General features: G+C 29.9%; 1 protein-coding gene across 1 annotated transcript; it reads left to right on the top strand.

Moving 5' to 3' along the window:
- Positions 1-1,280: 1,280 nt before the first annotated feature.
- LOC149546715 (AA13 family lytic polysaccharide monooxygenase NCU08746-like) lies at positions 1,281-2,365 on the top strand. Its single transcript, XM_089794645.1, has 3 exons — positions 1,281-1,399; positions 1,715-1,876; positions 1,988-2,365. Exons 1-3 carry the CDS (start codon positions 1,319-1,321, stop codon positions 2,225-2,227), a joined length of 483 nt encoding a protein of 160 aa, XP_089650771.1. The 5' UTR covers positions 1,281-1,318; the 3' UTR covers positions 2,228-2,365.
- The last annotated feature ends 13,757 nt before the right edge of the window (positions 2,366-16,122 follow it).

Genomic DNA, 16,122 nt, shown 5'->3' with positions numbered 1-16,122 from the left:
AAGTAAAGCAATACAACTCTTAATAGCAATAATATATTTTAATAGAAAATTAAATTTAATAATTATTGATTTATATAAAACTAATTTTTAAAATAATTTAAAATATATTAACATTTTTAAAAACTATTTTGAAAACTAAAAGTTGTGATATTAATATTGATAAGACATTATTTTTGTTGTAGAAGATAAAAACATGACTTTTTTAGAAATCTAATGAACTTGTGACAAATATGCAAAAGATAAAGTTGTAATTATTTTATAAATCTAATGAACTTGTGACAAATATGTAAAAGATAAAGTTGTAATTAATAATGAACTTGTGACAAAGGTAATAAATCAATATAAATTAATTTAAAAATATAAAATTTGTTGAACTTTAGAACTTAGTATTTTTTTTGGATTGCACAAATTAAAAGGGGTGTAAACAAAAACGTTAGTACCCTGAGAGACTAATAATTAAATGCTCGATTATATTTTTTCTAAGTTTCTAATAACCCTTCTAGTTAAAAAAAACTCATATCGGAGATTATTAATTCGTTGGCATATTCTTTTTACTTATCATGTTTTGTCATTTGAAATAGGGTATATTTCCGTGACTGGCAAAGTAGTTTTTTTAGGTTGCGAGGAGAGATTGAAAACTGAATAGTAACATTTGTGTTTTTCCTCAAATTTTTATGGTCATCCTGGTTTGATTGTGCTGATGAAAAGACCAGTCGAATCTAAAAGCAATTTCATTATTCAGTGTAATTACATTACTCACATCGTCGCCTTCTACCTTGTACGCTCCCCCCTCATTAAATGCAAGCGCCGTCGTTATCAGTCACTTTAGTACGAATGCACTCACAGTTGGCATATTATTGAATGAACGGTGCATATTATTTGAATGAACGTGGTAGAAATTCACACATGATGCTTACGAATCATGATGCTTCTAGAGAAATTTGTAATTTGTAATAATGCGTCTAGAGAAAACACGTTACAGACTATATCCTCCAAATTAGAACGGATTTAATTTTTCTTTTTTGAAATCAGCGTCAGTCATAGCATATTCGCCTTCGAAGAGGTCCAAGGGCAACGACATCTTAAATGCAATAAATGTCTGTGCAGTCCCTATCGGCGTCATTGTAGCAAACCTGGCAAAATAAGAACCGCGTATCTCACTGCCCTTGGGATGAGGATAACGCCAACCTCATTTTCAATAATGTGCGTAAATTCTGGTCACTAACTTTATCACTCTATATATCAAGGAACTTCCCGTCTGTTTTTCTCAACATCTTCCCCTCTCTCACACACACATTGCTCTGAGCAAAGAAAGTCCATGGCCGTCCAGATGAAAAACCTTGCCCTGCTCTTCTTATTTGTGGGTGTTGTTAGCCTTCATGCAGTCCCAGCTTCTTCGGTATGAAAATGTGAACTGCCCTTCTGTGTTGTATCATTATAGTCCACTAAACAGTTTGTAAAATTAAGTAGTGTGGATTTATTTTGTTTCATGGTCCATTTGGCTTGCTAGATAATAGATGATGAAGTGTGAACTGATACCTTGTAATAATTTTTTTTTAAATGTAATTACAAAGTATAACTAAAATCGGAAACAAAGGACTGCTCTATATTTGCTTATTTGGAGGGACAATATGTGATCATAATCTTTGCATAATGTTTCTGTTGTCTATCTGAAAAAAACTAGGAAATTACGTATCTCTTGGTGTGTTTGCAGGGGCAACAAGATGATGTGATCGTGACGTTTGTGATGGTCCAACGAGCTGAGTTTGGGCAAGTATTTAAGATCGTTGGAAACAGTTCAGAGCTGGGCAATTGGGAGCCTTCTGCCGTGGATAACATGACGTGGACTCCCGGCGATGCCTGGGCCAGCTCTGTCGTATGTTTTTGTTAAACATCTTCGACTTTAATATATAATGTATTTTCCAATCCCTCTTATTAATAATGTATTGATCCTAATCATCTTCTTTGTTTATTTGTTGTTTAAAAGACATTGACTAAGGGAGTGGCATACGAGTACAAGCCAATGGTGGTGAGCTTTGATAATGGTAACAGTGTATGCTGGGCGCCGGACAATAACAGGCCACTGAGTGTTCCCGAAGATTATGCCAAGTCTCATTATGTGGAAACTGTGTTTTGGAAAGTCTCTTGCGGTCACGCCTGTCACAGCACCACTGCTTGCGCCGTCACAGGGACACTCTTCGGACCGATTCTTCCCCAAGTTCTGTGATCATATAAATCTAATCACGCGGCGCTTTGCTCTATATAGCTATATTATTATTATTATGTTAATACAGTAAGAAGTGTACTGTATATCTATATTATCTGCGCTCTTATGAATGGAAATATATAACTAGGCTTTTCTTTAGGTGTCGCTATGTCTTTGATATACAGAGTTTTATGTTTCTCAAGAGTGTGCAAAACTAGCTCATGACCGATATTGGATTAATTATATGGATGTGGAAACCATATGACTACATAATGTTAGTGCAGTTTTACAAATTACAGTAATATTTTTGTAGCTTTGGAGTGCGATATAATGAATGGGGTATTCCATCAGTAAATTTTCAATTTTTAATGTTTCATCTTTAAAGATGTGCAACTTTTACATTAATATAAAAATTTATGTCATAACGAGTCATTCAAACTTATTTAACTAGATATTATTTTGATTATTAATAATAAATAAAATTATTTTAATATTTATCAATAAAAATGATATAAAAGTATAAATTATATAATATTTATTCTTATTATAGCAGAAATAACTCATACATAAGATAATATGTTTTTAATATTTAAAAAAATAAAATTATAACTAAATTTTTCCTGTTAGTAATCTTAATTTGAATTATTTTGTTGTAGTTTCAATAATCATTTTAATTCCTTTTTTAAAATTATAGTGTTCAAGTTAATATAGCTATGATAATTGTGATTTTTTTTTAATATTCTTTTTATCTCTAATGAAATTGACTTGATTTGCATTATAAGAAAAATAAACAAAAGATGTCTATAAGAGTGTTGGTTCATAATTTTCTTTTAATTTAATCCTATTGTATTCTTTGCACCGTTGTTGAAATAGTTATTAACATATCAACCAATTATACTCAACTATTTTTATCTCATTTTAATTTTTATGAATTTTGCATTTTTTTTATCAATTAAATATACTATTAAAAATCATTTAATTCTTTTGTTGTTATAGGACCCATTTTTTAAGAGCTTCCTCCCGCAAGATTTTTGAAATTTATTGATAAATAAAGATATATATATTTTTTAATTAACATTACTGCATTCACCTAAAAAAAAGCATGATATATTTAGTTAAATGATTTTTTTTTTAACCTTAAATTTTCTTATTGTACAACAAAAGACATCTACCAATAAATAACTCTAAAATTTAACAAAATTATTCTAAAATTGACAACACATAAATGAATATGAAATATATTCAATATCATTTATTTCATTATTGCTTCTCTTCAAGGTTTTTTTCTTGATGAAATTAAAAGTTTATTGAACATAAATAGTTTTTTTTTTTTTTTTAAATTTTGAAATGAAATATAAAATATATTTCATACCATTAGTTAATAGCAGTTTCTCAGATTACTCAAATTTTCTACCTCATTCTGTAGGGTTATTGTATTTGACATAGGATAATACTATTGTAATCACTTTACTTATCTAGTGATTCTTCATTTCTATCGCAACAAAATATATTTAACTCTTTTTTTTTTCAATTTTACATTTTAATTTTTGTAATGTTTATTGGTGAAATTTTTAATTTCTAAAATTCATTAAATTATTTTACTTGAACTTCATTGATTGATATATCTTGAGTCTTACACACCATTCATAAATGAAAAAGAAAATCATATTATTTTTTATAATGTGAAAGAGAGTAATTAACTAGTGTATGGTTAAAATTTATCAAATATTGTACAATTATTTATGAATATTAAAGACAAAAAACTCTACATTTCTTTTTCTCGATGAAAGACTACAAGGTTACAATGTCTCCATCCAAATAGGCATTAGTAGGAAAGAACAGATAAATAAAACCTCCATTCTGGTCTTGACTGGGACCAAGATCCTATATATATTATAAAATTGAAACCAGCATACCATAGTCAAAGTTTAGATGTATCTTTAAAGAGTGAGTTTACAGGTACCCCTTATATAGTTGGGGTCTTAGGAAGGCATTCTTTCATATACAATTATGAAATTATGAAGAACCAAGATATGGAGTTATCTCTTACAACCCAGAGAGCCAACTATTAACTTCCTTAAATGTGATCTTGTACTTAGCTATTATCCGCATCTTCAAACTCATACAAAAACATTATTCTTACAATATTTATGATTACTTTCACACCTATTATTAGATTTGTTTGAAACTTTTTTTTAAGTCAGGTCAGATAGAGAGTATACTTCTATTGTTGCACAAGTTTGCAATAAATCCTTTCTCATTTTGGGAGTGTAATCTTAGATCTACTTGAGCTATGAAAAAATCCAAATCAAATTAGCATTCCTCTCTAGTAAAAGCATTAAAACATTTGTTGCTTGCTAGTGATTTCCATAAAAAACCTATATAGAACATTTCATTCAAATATGTAAAAGCGTAGAGTTAATTTCAAAAAAGGTAAGAATCAATAGACATAAAATTAAAGTGGTAGACAAAGAATGAGGGTATAAATCATAAACCATATTTTTAACGATATCTTTACTAAACAGAGGGGTACAGAAATAGGAAAGAAGTTGAGTCCAAACATTTGTTGGATTTATAAAATCCTGTTAGTTCTTATTAAACATAGAGAATTTGTGCAATCTTTAGATCACTCTTACTTAGAATCTCTACTTACTTGTGGTAATAAGATATTATAATGATAGAATTCAAATTTATTGTCTAGATTATAGCTTAGACTTTTTTGTTTAACATTCTTCTTAGGCTAATGTATTACTACATTTATTTTGTCAACTTTGAATGTTATTTAGTTCTTAAGTATCTTGATCCCTGTTAGGGCTACCATCCTCTTATACTTTTTGAATAAATACCTGCAAATCTATTAGATTTTGGTCTCCATCAATCATTAAAATACTCAAGATGAACCATGAGAGAAAAGATAAAAGAATATTTCTATTACTATAAGGTGATTATATACAAAACCTAGATAGAGCTAAATATACCTATACTAGAAGAAACGCCACAAATAACTTAGATGAGAGGATGAAAGAAAGGACCCAAGAGACCAGCAAAAAACAAACAAAAATCCTCAAAAAGAAGTTGAGGGTCTACCAAGAATCCAGAATTCCAACCACTTAATAGGGGAACCAAAGAAGAAAAACCCTAGAAAAAACTAGTATCCATAATAACGCTAAAAATGAATAACTAAGAGAATATGTAAGGGAAAAAAGACTAGAGACCCAATCCGATGGACCAAATTTTACTAGCCAATGAGGAAAAAGAGCCCAAATTAAGGAACCTTGAGGCTAAAAAAAAGACCCAAAAAGAGAGAAAATAATTATATTGTTTCCTTAATCTTCCAATAAACCATGATCAATTCATCATCTTCTTCCAAATATGCTACCATTTCCCCTAGAGCCAAGACACATGTTTTTGTTACCCTATTATGTTTGAACTAATTTGGTAGAGAGAAATCAGGTTTTCTTAGGTTATCGAAACATACTCCTGGCTCGATTTATGAATCAAAATTTATGGATGTAGTGAAGCAACCAACCTTTTTCTTAAGGCTCTGCTATACCCGTCCAATTCAACAAAAAGTAGAGACTAGCCTCCATCTTTGGCCAAATATGAATGAAATAGTTAACATCTCTAAGATGCAATATCAGATGCCTAATAATATCTGGATGCTCCAAACTCATAGGGGGCTTATCCATATAAATTTTAGGAAAGGTAATTTCCAAGCACCTATTGACCCCCATGACAACTTCTTCTAGCCCTACTAATCAACTATGATCAAAGATGTTATAAAAAGGATGTAGGATCTCTCACTTACCAATGTGAGCCCTAAATAGACAAGCTATAAAGGACCCTAAGATGTCATTATTGGTAAGCCATGAAAAGATATAATCAAAACACTTTCCCCAAGGGCCCTACTAATGGTAACCCTAGTCATACCATCAACAAGGTTAAGAATCATGTTCCAGTGCTTGGGTTTAATAGAACCCATGAAAACCATAGTTCTAGCCTCATTCACGTGAAACAAAGAAAACGAAGAATATATTTTTTCAATTGACAAATCAAAAAACTAAAAACGATAGATGAATGATAGGGATCCTTAAATAGACTAGTTAAAGAACTCATTCTGTGAAAAGGGCAAGATGATTCTATAAAGAGACCATGAAATAACCTCTATCCTACAAGCCATACTAGTTCATGATGGCTCTAAAAGAATGACAAAAGGGTTAGATAAAATATTAAAACAAAGTCATATTAATACATTAAAATATTAAGTCAAGATATAACATTAAAGGGGACACAAAGATTAGTGAAGATAAAAGGGAACATAGCCAGAATTTTAAAAACTTAGCTTAATGTGGACTGAATAAACTAAGTGTTAGAAGCCAAAATAGTTATATCTTCACCATCTACACCCTTGTTAGCTAAGTGGTCTACTATTTTGTTTTCCTCTCAATAAATATGAAGAAATCTTGTTTCTTCAAATTTATCTAAGATATTTAAAACTATCTCTAGTTTAGAGTTAATAATCCAATTTGGTGTCCTTTTTTTGAGTGCATTGATTAGAATTTGAGATTCCCCTTATATGATAGGTTTCCTAATTCCTAATTTTAGGCCTTGAAGGATTCCTTCCTGAAGCACGTCTAATTCTACTATATTATTTATTTCTTTCCTAATTGGTTTAGCTCTTTTGTGTATGCAATCTCGTATTTCGAAGCTAATGATACATCCTATTGTTGATACTACTAGATTTCCTCTTGATGCTCTATCAAAGTATAAATTTTTTTCATTCAATTCGAGGTGGAACCCATCAAAAATTCTTTCTAGCTTGTAGCTTTTTATCACAATAGATTAAATGAAGATTAATTAAATTTTTCCAATTTATTTTTTAAATTTGGGCACCCCATTCTAAAAAGGATCCTTCTTCTTTAATAACTTTTCTTAGGTCGCTATTCATAACAAAAACATGCCTATTTTTTTCATTCTAAATTTCCCAAAGGAGGATAGAAGGAGAGATATTCCATAATTTATCATATACCTTATTTTTTCTTTTAGTAGGCCAATTCATTAAATGTTTTTTTCTAAATTCTCCAATACTATAGAAGACCAATTTAATATCTTACTAAGCCATCTCGAGAAAACTTGTTTGAAATGACATAGATATACTATATGATTTGTTGTTTCTGAGTTTTCTTTACATATCAAACATCTAGATTGTCCCTCAAAGCCCATCTTTGTAAACCTATCCTTTGTCACCAAAGAAATAATCCTATTTTTGGTAAGCATGATGAATCATAACAAAGCTTAAGGGGGATGTAATATTTTTCCCATGTTTGTGATGAGGTTATAATTTTGTATCCTCTCTTTACATTATACTTCCCATCTTTAAATGCACCTCATATTAGTGTTGAAGTTGATGAAAGATCAACCCCACAGCTCCCAAGAATCACCTACATGCAAACACCTATCATAGAAAGAGGGAAGCAAAAGCTATGGAGGCTGGAATTCTTAGATCCACAAATGAGATATTCTTGGTGAACAAAAAGAGAGATTGCTATTATCAAAAGTGAATTAATCTTTACAATGAGAGATTGTCCTTATAAAGGAGATCAAAACCCTCAAAAGGAATCTAATTATAAGATGAACAACAAGTGTTATCTAAATCTAGAGGGATAAAAGGGATATAAGATCTACCTCTAAATCCAATTTCCCCAAGGAGAGATCCAAATTGTTTAACCAAAAAGGACAATGCATAAAAGAATCAATCTATGGAGAATATGAATAGAAAAAAAAAATTATATTTTATTATGAAAATGATGTATTGAAATGTGAATTGAACTAAAAGAAAATACTAACTTTAATGTAGGGTAAATCTGGAAAATGTTGTTTCTGATTTCTGTATATAGTTTTGAAAAATTATGTAACTGGATCTAGACTAGAAATACAAAAATAGAGAAAACCAAGAAACTTTTCATCTTTTTGAAGAAGGTTGACCTTGACCCAAAGCCAAGGTAAGATCTTACACCTTTATTTTTTATCTTGACCTACACTACTTCGATGGAAATTTTGTTGGCAGATCTTGAAAGATCGCCAAAAAGGGTACTCAAATCTACACTAATATTCATTGTCTTGCACCTGCTCCTACAAGGGAAAAAGTTTTTTTGTTGGATGAGAGGTTTGTCTTGGTTAAACCCCAGTTTGGAACTAACCTTTCAAAGTGGAATTGAAATTTTACTACAAATAAACAAAGTAAATGGAACTATTCACCTTGCTTATGTTGAAATCCTTGTGGAGGATTTGAATCCTTGAATCCAAAGGTATCGATGCTCCAAATAAATGTAGAACTAAATGCGGGATATCTCAAATCAATTCCATTAGATCTTCAACACCAATCTTGAATGGATATTTTAATATAAAGAGGATTGAATGAATGTTGACATTGGAATCTTCAATAAGAGTGTTGCAAAGAGATTGAATCCTTGAATAGCTATTAATGGATCTCCTTGATGAATTGAATTCTTGGATACTTCAATGCTTAAATAATTTCTTTCTCCTTGCTATCTTGATCACTTGATTGCATTTATGCTTGAATTCAATGGAAGGCAGATGCTAGATCATGGAAAATATGGATTTTGAAAATGACAGAGAAAGGCTTCCTTTTAAACTAATCTAGGACACAAAATTCTAGCAAGTCCAACATAGGAGAATTAAGTTCAAGTTAAGTATTAACCAATAGAAATGGACCTAAATTAAATACAATTTAACATTTACCATTCCTAAATTTGAAACAACCAAACTAGAAGTGGGAAATGAAACTTTTTGAAGCCCAATATCTTGAAACCTTCAAAACTTGAAATTTGGACCCAGAGTTAGGGTCAAGGTCAATTCTGAGCTAGGTCAGGATCAAGTTCATCCTTGACATCGGTCAATGTCAAGGTTGACCTTGACCCAGAGGGTCAAAGATCTCAGATCTTTATAAAAATTTGCCAAAAAAGGGCTAGAAACATGGGAGAGAGAGGGAGAACAGGGGGAAAAATCTAGATCTAGTTAAATACCTACTCAAGGTGCTTGACATGACACTAGACTACCTGCTCGAAGGGCTAAACTAGTCCTAAATGAAAGTGCTTCCATTTTATGATGATACACTAACCTAGGTTGCATGATAATAATTAATAAAAGAATTATTTATTATATGCCCAAGCATTAGCTTAATTAAACTAGAGATAATAAGTGATTTAATAATTAAATCAATATGATTTAATTAATAAGAAAATAGTTTATTACTCTAACACCAACCCTTAAGATAAACTTAGGGAGTAGCTAAAAGTATAGAAAATATGAGTAAAAGTAAACTTGTGTCCCATTTCTTTGGGTTTGCATATATTATCCCAATTTATGAGTGCTAATTTCTTTTTCTCTTCCAATTATTTCCGAAATAAATTCCTAAGTCATCCTTCAATTTTTTTATTCATAGTCTTGGATAATGGTAGACTTAACAATTGGTATGTAGGATTGGTGGAAAGATTAGTTTTGATTTTCAACATTCTTCCTACCTTGGTTAGCCATCTCCCTTTCCAATTTTCCATTTCCTTGTCTTATTTTTCTAATATGCTATTCCATGTTTTGGTATTTTTATTATGTTTTTCTAAATATATCTGTAGGTACTTACATGAGAAAATGCCTTTTTTGAAACCCATTTGTCTACGTATATCTTCCTCCATTTCTTGTTATGTGTTAATGAAAAAAAAAACTTTGATTTTTCTGCATTTACCTTTTCCCCATATTCTTTTGTGTATTTAATTATAATTTTAAAAAGTTTTGAGCCTCTATTAGTGTACTTTGGCTTAGTAGAATAATGTCATCTGTAAATTTTTAATGTGAGACATTTGGGATTTTTTTGCTACCTTTACTCCTTGAATTTTCCTTTCTATTTCAGATTTAGTTATTATCCTACCAAATGCTTCTGGCATGATAATAAACAGAAAGGTGAAATATGATCACCTTGCCTAATACCTCCTCAGATGTCAAAAAAAAAACCTTCTAGAGAACCATTGATCAGCAATGAGACCTTTGGAGTTGGTATACATTGAAAAATAGTATTTATCCATTCTTGTAAGAATCCAAAGGCTTCTAATGTTTTACAAAGGAATCACCAATCTACCAAGACTTAAGCTTTTTGAATGTCTAGTTTCATGAGCATGCATGCTTCGTTGTTAATTTTTGTTGAGTGTATAGTTTCCTGAATGATTATAATTCCATCTAAAATAGATCTACCTAGTAAAAATTTTGTTTGTTCTTTCAATATGAGCTTAGCTAAGGTACTGTTTAGTTTGAGAGCTAGTGTTTTGAATAAAATTTTATGTATTGTATTCTATAATGCTATTGGTCTAAAATCTATGGGTCCTTCAGGATTCACTTTCTTAGGAATAAGTGTTAAGAAGGTATGATTAATCTCTGATAATATTGACCTAGAATTCCTAGTTGCTTTAACTACTTTCCAAAGATCCACTTCTATGATATCCCAACATTTCTAAAGAAAATTGGTTGAAAACCGTCGGGACATGAAGATATTTTTGGATATATACTGAATAAAGCTTGTTTAATTCCCTCTAATGTAAAACGTTTGTTTATAAAATGGTTTTCTAAAGCATTTTCCAGTTGGGGAATACTTTGTAGCATAGCTTCTCGAGCTTTCAAATTAGAGAAATTGAGGTTATCAAGAATAGTCTTATAGTGCTCTACAAAAATCTCAGCTATCTTTGTGGGCTCTTCTTCTTCAATTCCTTTGTAGTATTTGATTTTTTGTAATCTATTTACTAATATATTATTAATAGTTTTATTGTGAATTTTTTTTGTATTTTGATCCCCTTTTTGTGGCCAATTGTCTCAAGATTTTTGTTTCTAGTATATTTCATCTTTTGCTAATATAGACTCCAGTTTTGCTAATAATTCTTTTTCTTTATAATATTTCTCATCATCCATAACTTTTTTGATGATCTCCTCATTTAATCTTTTAGTTTCCTCTTTATTTTCTAGTTTGTCTTTGAAAATATTATTAAAATGTGTTTTATTCCATTTTAGAATTTATTCTTTTAATAATTTAAGTTTAGAAATAAAGAAAAATATTCTTGATCATTTAAAAGTTTCCTTCTTTCCACCATCTTCTAATATTTTCCATGAAGTTCTCATACACAAACCACATTTATTTGCATTTAAATGGGTTCCTCGGTGTTTGAACAGGCTCTAAAAGTTGTAAACTAACTCAAAAATTATCTGAGCCTACAAAGGGTAGAATGGAGGTTTCTAAAGTCATTTCCAAGTCACTGAGATTTCTGTTGCTAAAAAACCTATTTAATCTTTTCGTTATATAAGAGAACCCTTTCCTTCTATTGCTCCACATGTGTGCCCCATTATTGGTAGGTATGTCCAATAAATTGTTGTTTTGTACGCATTCCCTAATATCTGTCATTGCATGATTTTTTTATTGTATTGCACCAAATTTCTCATCTTGTTTTAGGGTAGCATTAAAATCTCGACTGATAATAACATGCTCATTATTGATATCTCCCATAAGTGACTAATATCATTCCATATCTCAGTTTTTTCTACTATTTGGATTGGTCTATAGACATTAATGAGAATAAATTGTATATTATGTCTAAAAATTTTAATTCTACTCCCCATCTAATTGTTTATAGTAATTAACATGGTATATAAGCTACTTTTTGAGGGTTCCATATTATTCCTCCTAAAGATTTATTAGATTTTATTATATCCATATTCCAATTGCCTAGTTTCTTGTCTAATTTATTGCCTTCTTCTTTGTTAAATTTAGTTTAGTGAATTCGAAGTATATCTGATTCAGATAAAGTTAAATTTCTTTTTAACATGTGTTTGTTGCTAGAGGCATTTAGTCCTATAGTATTCCATGTTATTATCCTCATTGGTCTATGGGAAGGTCCTTCCTCTTCCCTACTTTCATGATTTCACTAATTTTTTTTCTAATCCTTAGCTTTTCCTGTTGTAGATCTTATCTCTTTGATTTATTTTCTCTCCCTCTTCTTTTTTTCTTCGCCAAATTTTGGTTTTTTACACCTTCTTGATTGATTGCTATTCCAAGGTTTTTGAGGTATTTTTGGTCCCTAATAAAGCATTCTATAACATTAAATTCTTCCCTTTCCTTCCAAATCCTTTCTTCTATCTCATCTTCAATCAAGTCTTGGTCCCTTTGTCTTTCCTATCCTTGCTCTCCATTTATTTATATCTTTTCCAAACATTGTTATCCTATTAAAACACCAAATTACTCCAAAGCTTGGTTGTTAACTATCTATCTACTCATCTCCATTATTTGTTTCTCCCCTTCATTATGATCTTCTAAACTGGTACCCTCTATTCTTTTAGGGAAGATTTCTACTTTAGCAGGCATTTGAATATCTTTTTTTGATTGGTTATTCTTTTCTCTTATTATTTTTTGTTATCATTGCTTTCCCAGGGGTCCTCTCTATTTTTTATCTTTTTCCTAAATTTGTGATATCTATTATTTTTCTTCATTCTAATAGTCACATTACTCAAATGATTTGAAGAAGCTAGTGGAATTATAATGTCCTTAGAGCACTATTTTTTATTGTGTGTTTGATTAAGAGCATCTTCTTTGCTACTTTTTTGTGATGTCTATTTGTGCTGAGTGTTCTTTCCCTATTCTCTACATGTAGCTTAATTCCATATTATTTTTCTTAGCATTATTTCTCTACTATACATTATCCTATTTCTCTATTAAGGTTAGTTCCTCTGTCTCTTTTTGAGAAATGAGATGTCTTTCCTTTTCTTCTTGAATGAATATTCTGAGTCTTCTCTGATCTCTGGTGATTTCTTCCTGATAAGAGTCCTTAGGTTCTAAATGTGTCATCTCCCATACTTCTATCTGATCCTTTATATTAATTTCTATTAATAATAGGCTATGAATCAAACTTTTGAATTCTCTTAGACTTGTCATTGTTTCTATTATTTGTGTTTGAAATAATTCACAATCCTACAAACTTTTCATTTTTTGATAAGAATTATAGATAGTTGTGGCTAATATCCTTTCTATTTTTTTATTTGCATGGTTTCCTATGGTACCTTTTGCTTCTTTGTCTTTTTGTGGTTCCTCTTCTCTTTATCTTGTTATGGCGTCTCTTCTAGTTTGTTCTTCTTTGGATTCCTTCCTTTTTAAATTTCCATTTTTTTTCTAGATTTGAAGTTTTCTTTAGATTCTCCTGTTGAGTTACAGACTTCATATTTTTGGTTTTCTTAATTTTACCTTCATATTTTACAAATGATAGATTATATATAGACCTGTTTGTTATATTCCTTTTGTTTATTTCTTTAGTTCCTCCTTATAGTTTCAGTAAAACTTTGATGTGACTTGATAGCTGATCTCCTAATTTTAGTCATAATATTTCCCATGTCTCTTACTATTTGTTCTATAATTTGATGTTGCTTTAATTATGGAAGAATGAATTTGGAACAAAGCCATGTTGGAATGATATTTTTTTTTTCACTTAGGTTTGTTTCCCATGGATATAATTTTAATGCATGACCTTCAAAGAACCAACAAGAATTAAATCATCTTGTTTCTAAAATTAATATTTATACAATGAAAATATACCAATTTACTCAAAATGATAAAGATACTTACCTAATCATTGCACACTCCCTGTATCCAAAATGTTAATTTGTAAATTTTTCTACCTAGGTCATTCCAATATCCATATACCCAAACTCTCTAACATTCATTCCATCTTTGTTCTAAATGTTGGTTGTTGATAATTTGGATTTGTGATCAACCTAAATCTATGGATGTACTTTAAATATTCTTGTTTTCTACAGATTTATTGGCTCTATTATAAAAGGGTTTTCGAGAAGGTTCAACCATGCTAATTTTATCTTCTAAGATTTATTCTCTAAAAGGTCCAAATATAAACTAAGCTAATTTATGAGTTAATGTTTTCCTATGTGACATAATATATGGACCTAATTTTATGGGAGGATTCAAAGGAGGTAAATGAGAGGGAGGTAATTTGGATCCTAATGATACCTTATTGGATGTTGATATCTTAGAAGGCTTCAAAATAACAATCATCTGTGTCTTGTTAAGCTTTGGCCTTGTGAAGCTCTGGGATCCTATTGTGGTCACCTTGATCTCCTTTATTACCTAGTCTGCTAATTTTTTTTTCAAAAAGAAAGCATTCAATTTATCCATCCTTTTTTCTGCATCTATGACTCTATTTCCTAGTGGTTCTCTTGCCCTAAAATTTTCTACTCCCATATTTTTGGCTATTGGAACTTTTTGTTTTCTAATTTTTCTAGCGTTTCTAACTATTTTCCACAAATTATCCTAAGCCATTGCATTTGGATCTATTTTATCTATGCATGATGTTTTTAAAATTCTTTGACTGGAGATCTTTGAGATCATATATTAATTTATGATTGTTTCATTGCATTCTTCGTGGAGTTTAATTAGGTCTTTGAAACTATTTCTACATATTACACTACTCTCATAGGGAAAATTTAGATTCATGGGTTTGAATGGGATACTTTTATTGTTAATGCGACATATTTTTTCATATGTCAGACTACTTTTTTCACTAGCCAACATGCTTTTCAGCATTTTTTTCATGATTATTATGAAAGCAACGTTAGTTATAAAAACAAATAAATTAAATTTCACATTTTGACTTGGTATGCTCATGATTATATTCTAAATGAGTAATATTATATTTAATAATTTTAATTTTAAATAGAATATTAATCCTCTAATATACAACCTACTTAGTCATAATTATCACTACATTTATATGAGTAAGGAGAACTTATTTTTGTTTATATATCTTTTAATTAAAAAAATTACTTTTCAAATATATAATTTTTTAAAGTAAAATAGAGATTTTAAATCTTTCTACATGAAAAGTATTTTAAAAATATTAAAAGTACTATCTAATAATGTGCAAAATTAATCAAATATAAAAATATTATCAATCTTTTAACTTTACTATTCTACCTAATTAGAATAATATAACTTATGAAAAATACATGTTATTATGTGGCATTTTTTATAATTTACGATCAAATAATGACCCAACATTAACAATGTTAAACCTTACGACAATAATAACTAGTAACAATGTCAAAATAAGTCCACTAGATAAATTATGCCAAAGTTTTAATTGTACAAATAAGATTAATATGTGGGATGCATGTAAGACTATTACTTAAGAATTATATTTTCAAATCAACTTTTGAGTAGCAAACATGTAAAAAAATAACTCCTAAAGCATCTACATCAATAGTGGCTTCTTTCTCCCCTCAAGACTGTGATAAGTTATCTAATGTTTCTCCCTTTCTTGGTCTTCAATGCATGAAATGAAAAATAGATAAGTTTATTCTCTTTATTTTTAATGAATCTAAGGAACTAAATTAAAGGTGATTGAAATTCCAAATATATTAATTTTAATTTTTAATTTTTCTCTAAATCATCCTTAATCATATAAAAATAGAAATCTTAAGATGGAAACAAAACTAATTTTGCAATGGATCTTTTAAAATTATGAATTAATTTTCTATTTAACTAACAGTTTAGAGTTATTTGTTTTAACTATTGGAATATTTCATGCTAGTCTAGTTAACACTAAATTATCAAGACTATTTTTTTCAAACTGACAAAAAGGATTGAAGATTTGGCACTTCACAACTTCTTGAATTCTCTCACGCTCTGCATCTCTGTTCATGTGTATTTTTTCTGAGGTCACCCCTCCTCCAAATTTGGCACATCTATTCTTAGATCTCCAATTATCTTATCTATGCCTTTAGGTGTTGCCTTAATGGGCTCTCCTCTAGTCCTACATATCCAATTTCACAAATAAGAACCCATATTCAATTGGACAATT

This window comes from Cupressus sempervirens, chromosome 7, assembly GCF_028749045.1.
Source record: "Cupressus sempervirens isolate cs-2001-9-10 chromosome 7, ASM2874904v1, whole genome shotgun sequence".
NCBI classification, from domain to species: Eukaryota; Viridiplantae; Streptophyta; class Pinopsida; order Cupressales; family Cupressaceae; genus Cupressus; species Cupressus sempervirens.
The sequence above is the reverse complement of the archived record's forward strand: the minus strand, read 5'-3'. Positions and strand labels throughout refer to the sequence as shown.

Excerpts from the sequence above, each read along its gene's own strand:
- LOC149546715 (XM_089794645.1), top strand. The coding sequence starts at position 1,319 with ATGGCCGTCCAGATGAAAAACCTTGCCCTGCTCTTCTTATTTGTGGGT. Across the intron at positions 1,400-1,714 it reads ATGCAGTCCCAGCTTCTTCG|GGGCAACAAGATGATGTGAT; the intron begins GTATGAAAATGT and ends GTGTGTTTGCAG. Across the intron at positions 1,877-1,987 it reads ATGCCTGGGCCAGCTCTGTC|ACATTGACTAAGGGAGTGGC; the intron begins GTATGTTTTTGT and ends GTTGTTTAAAAG.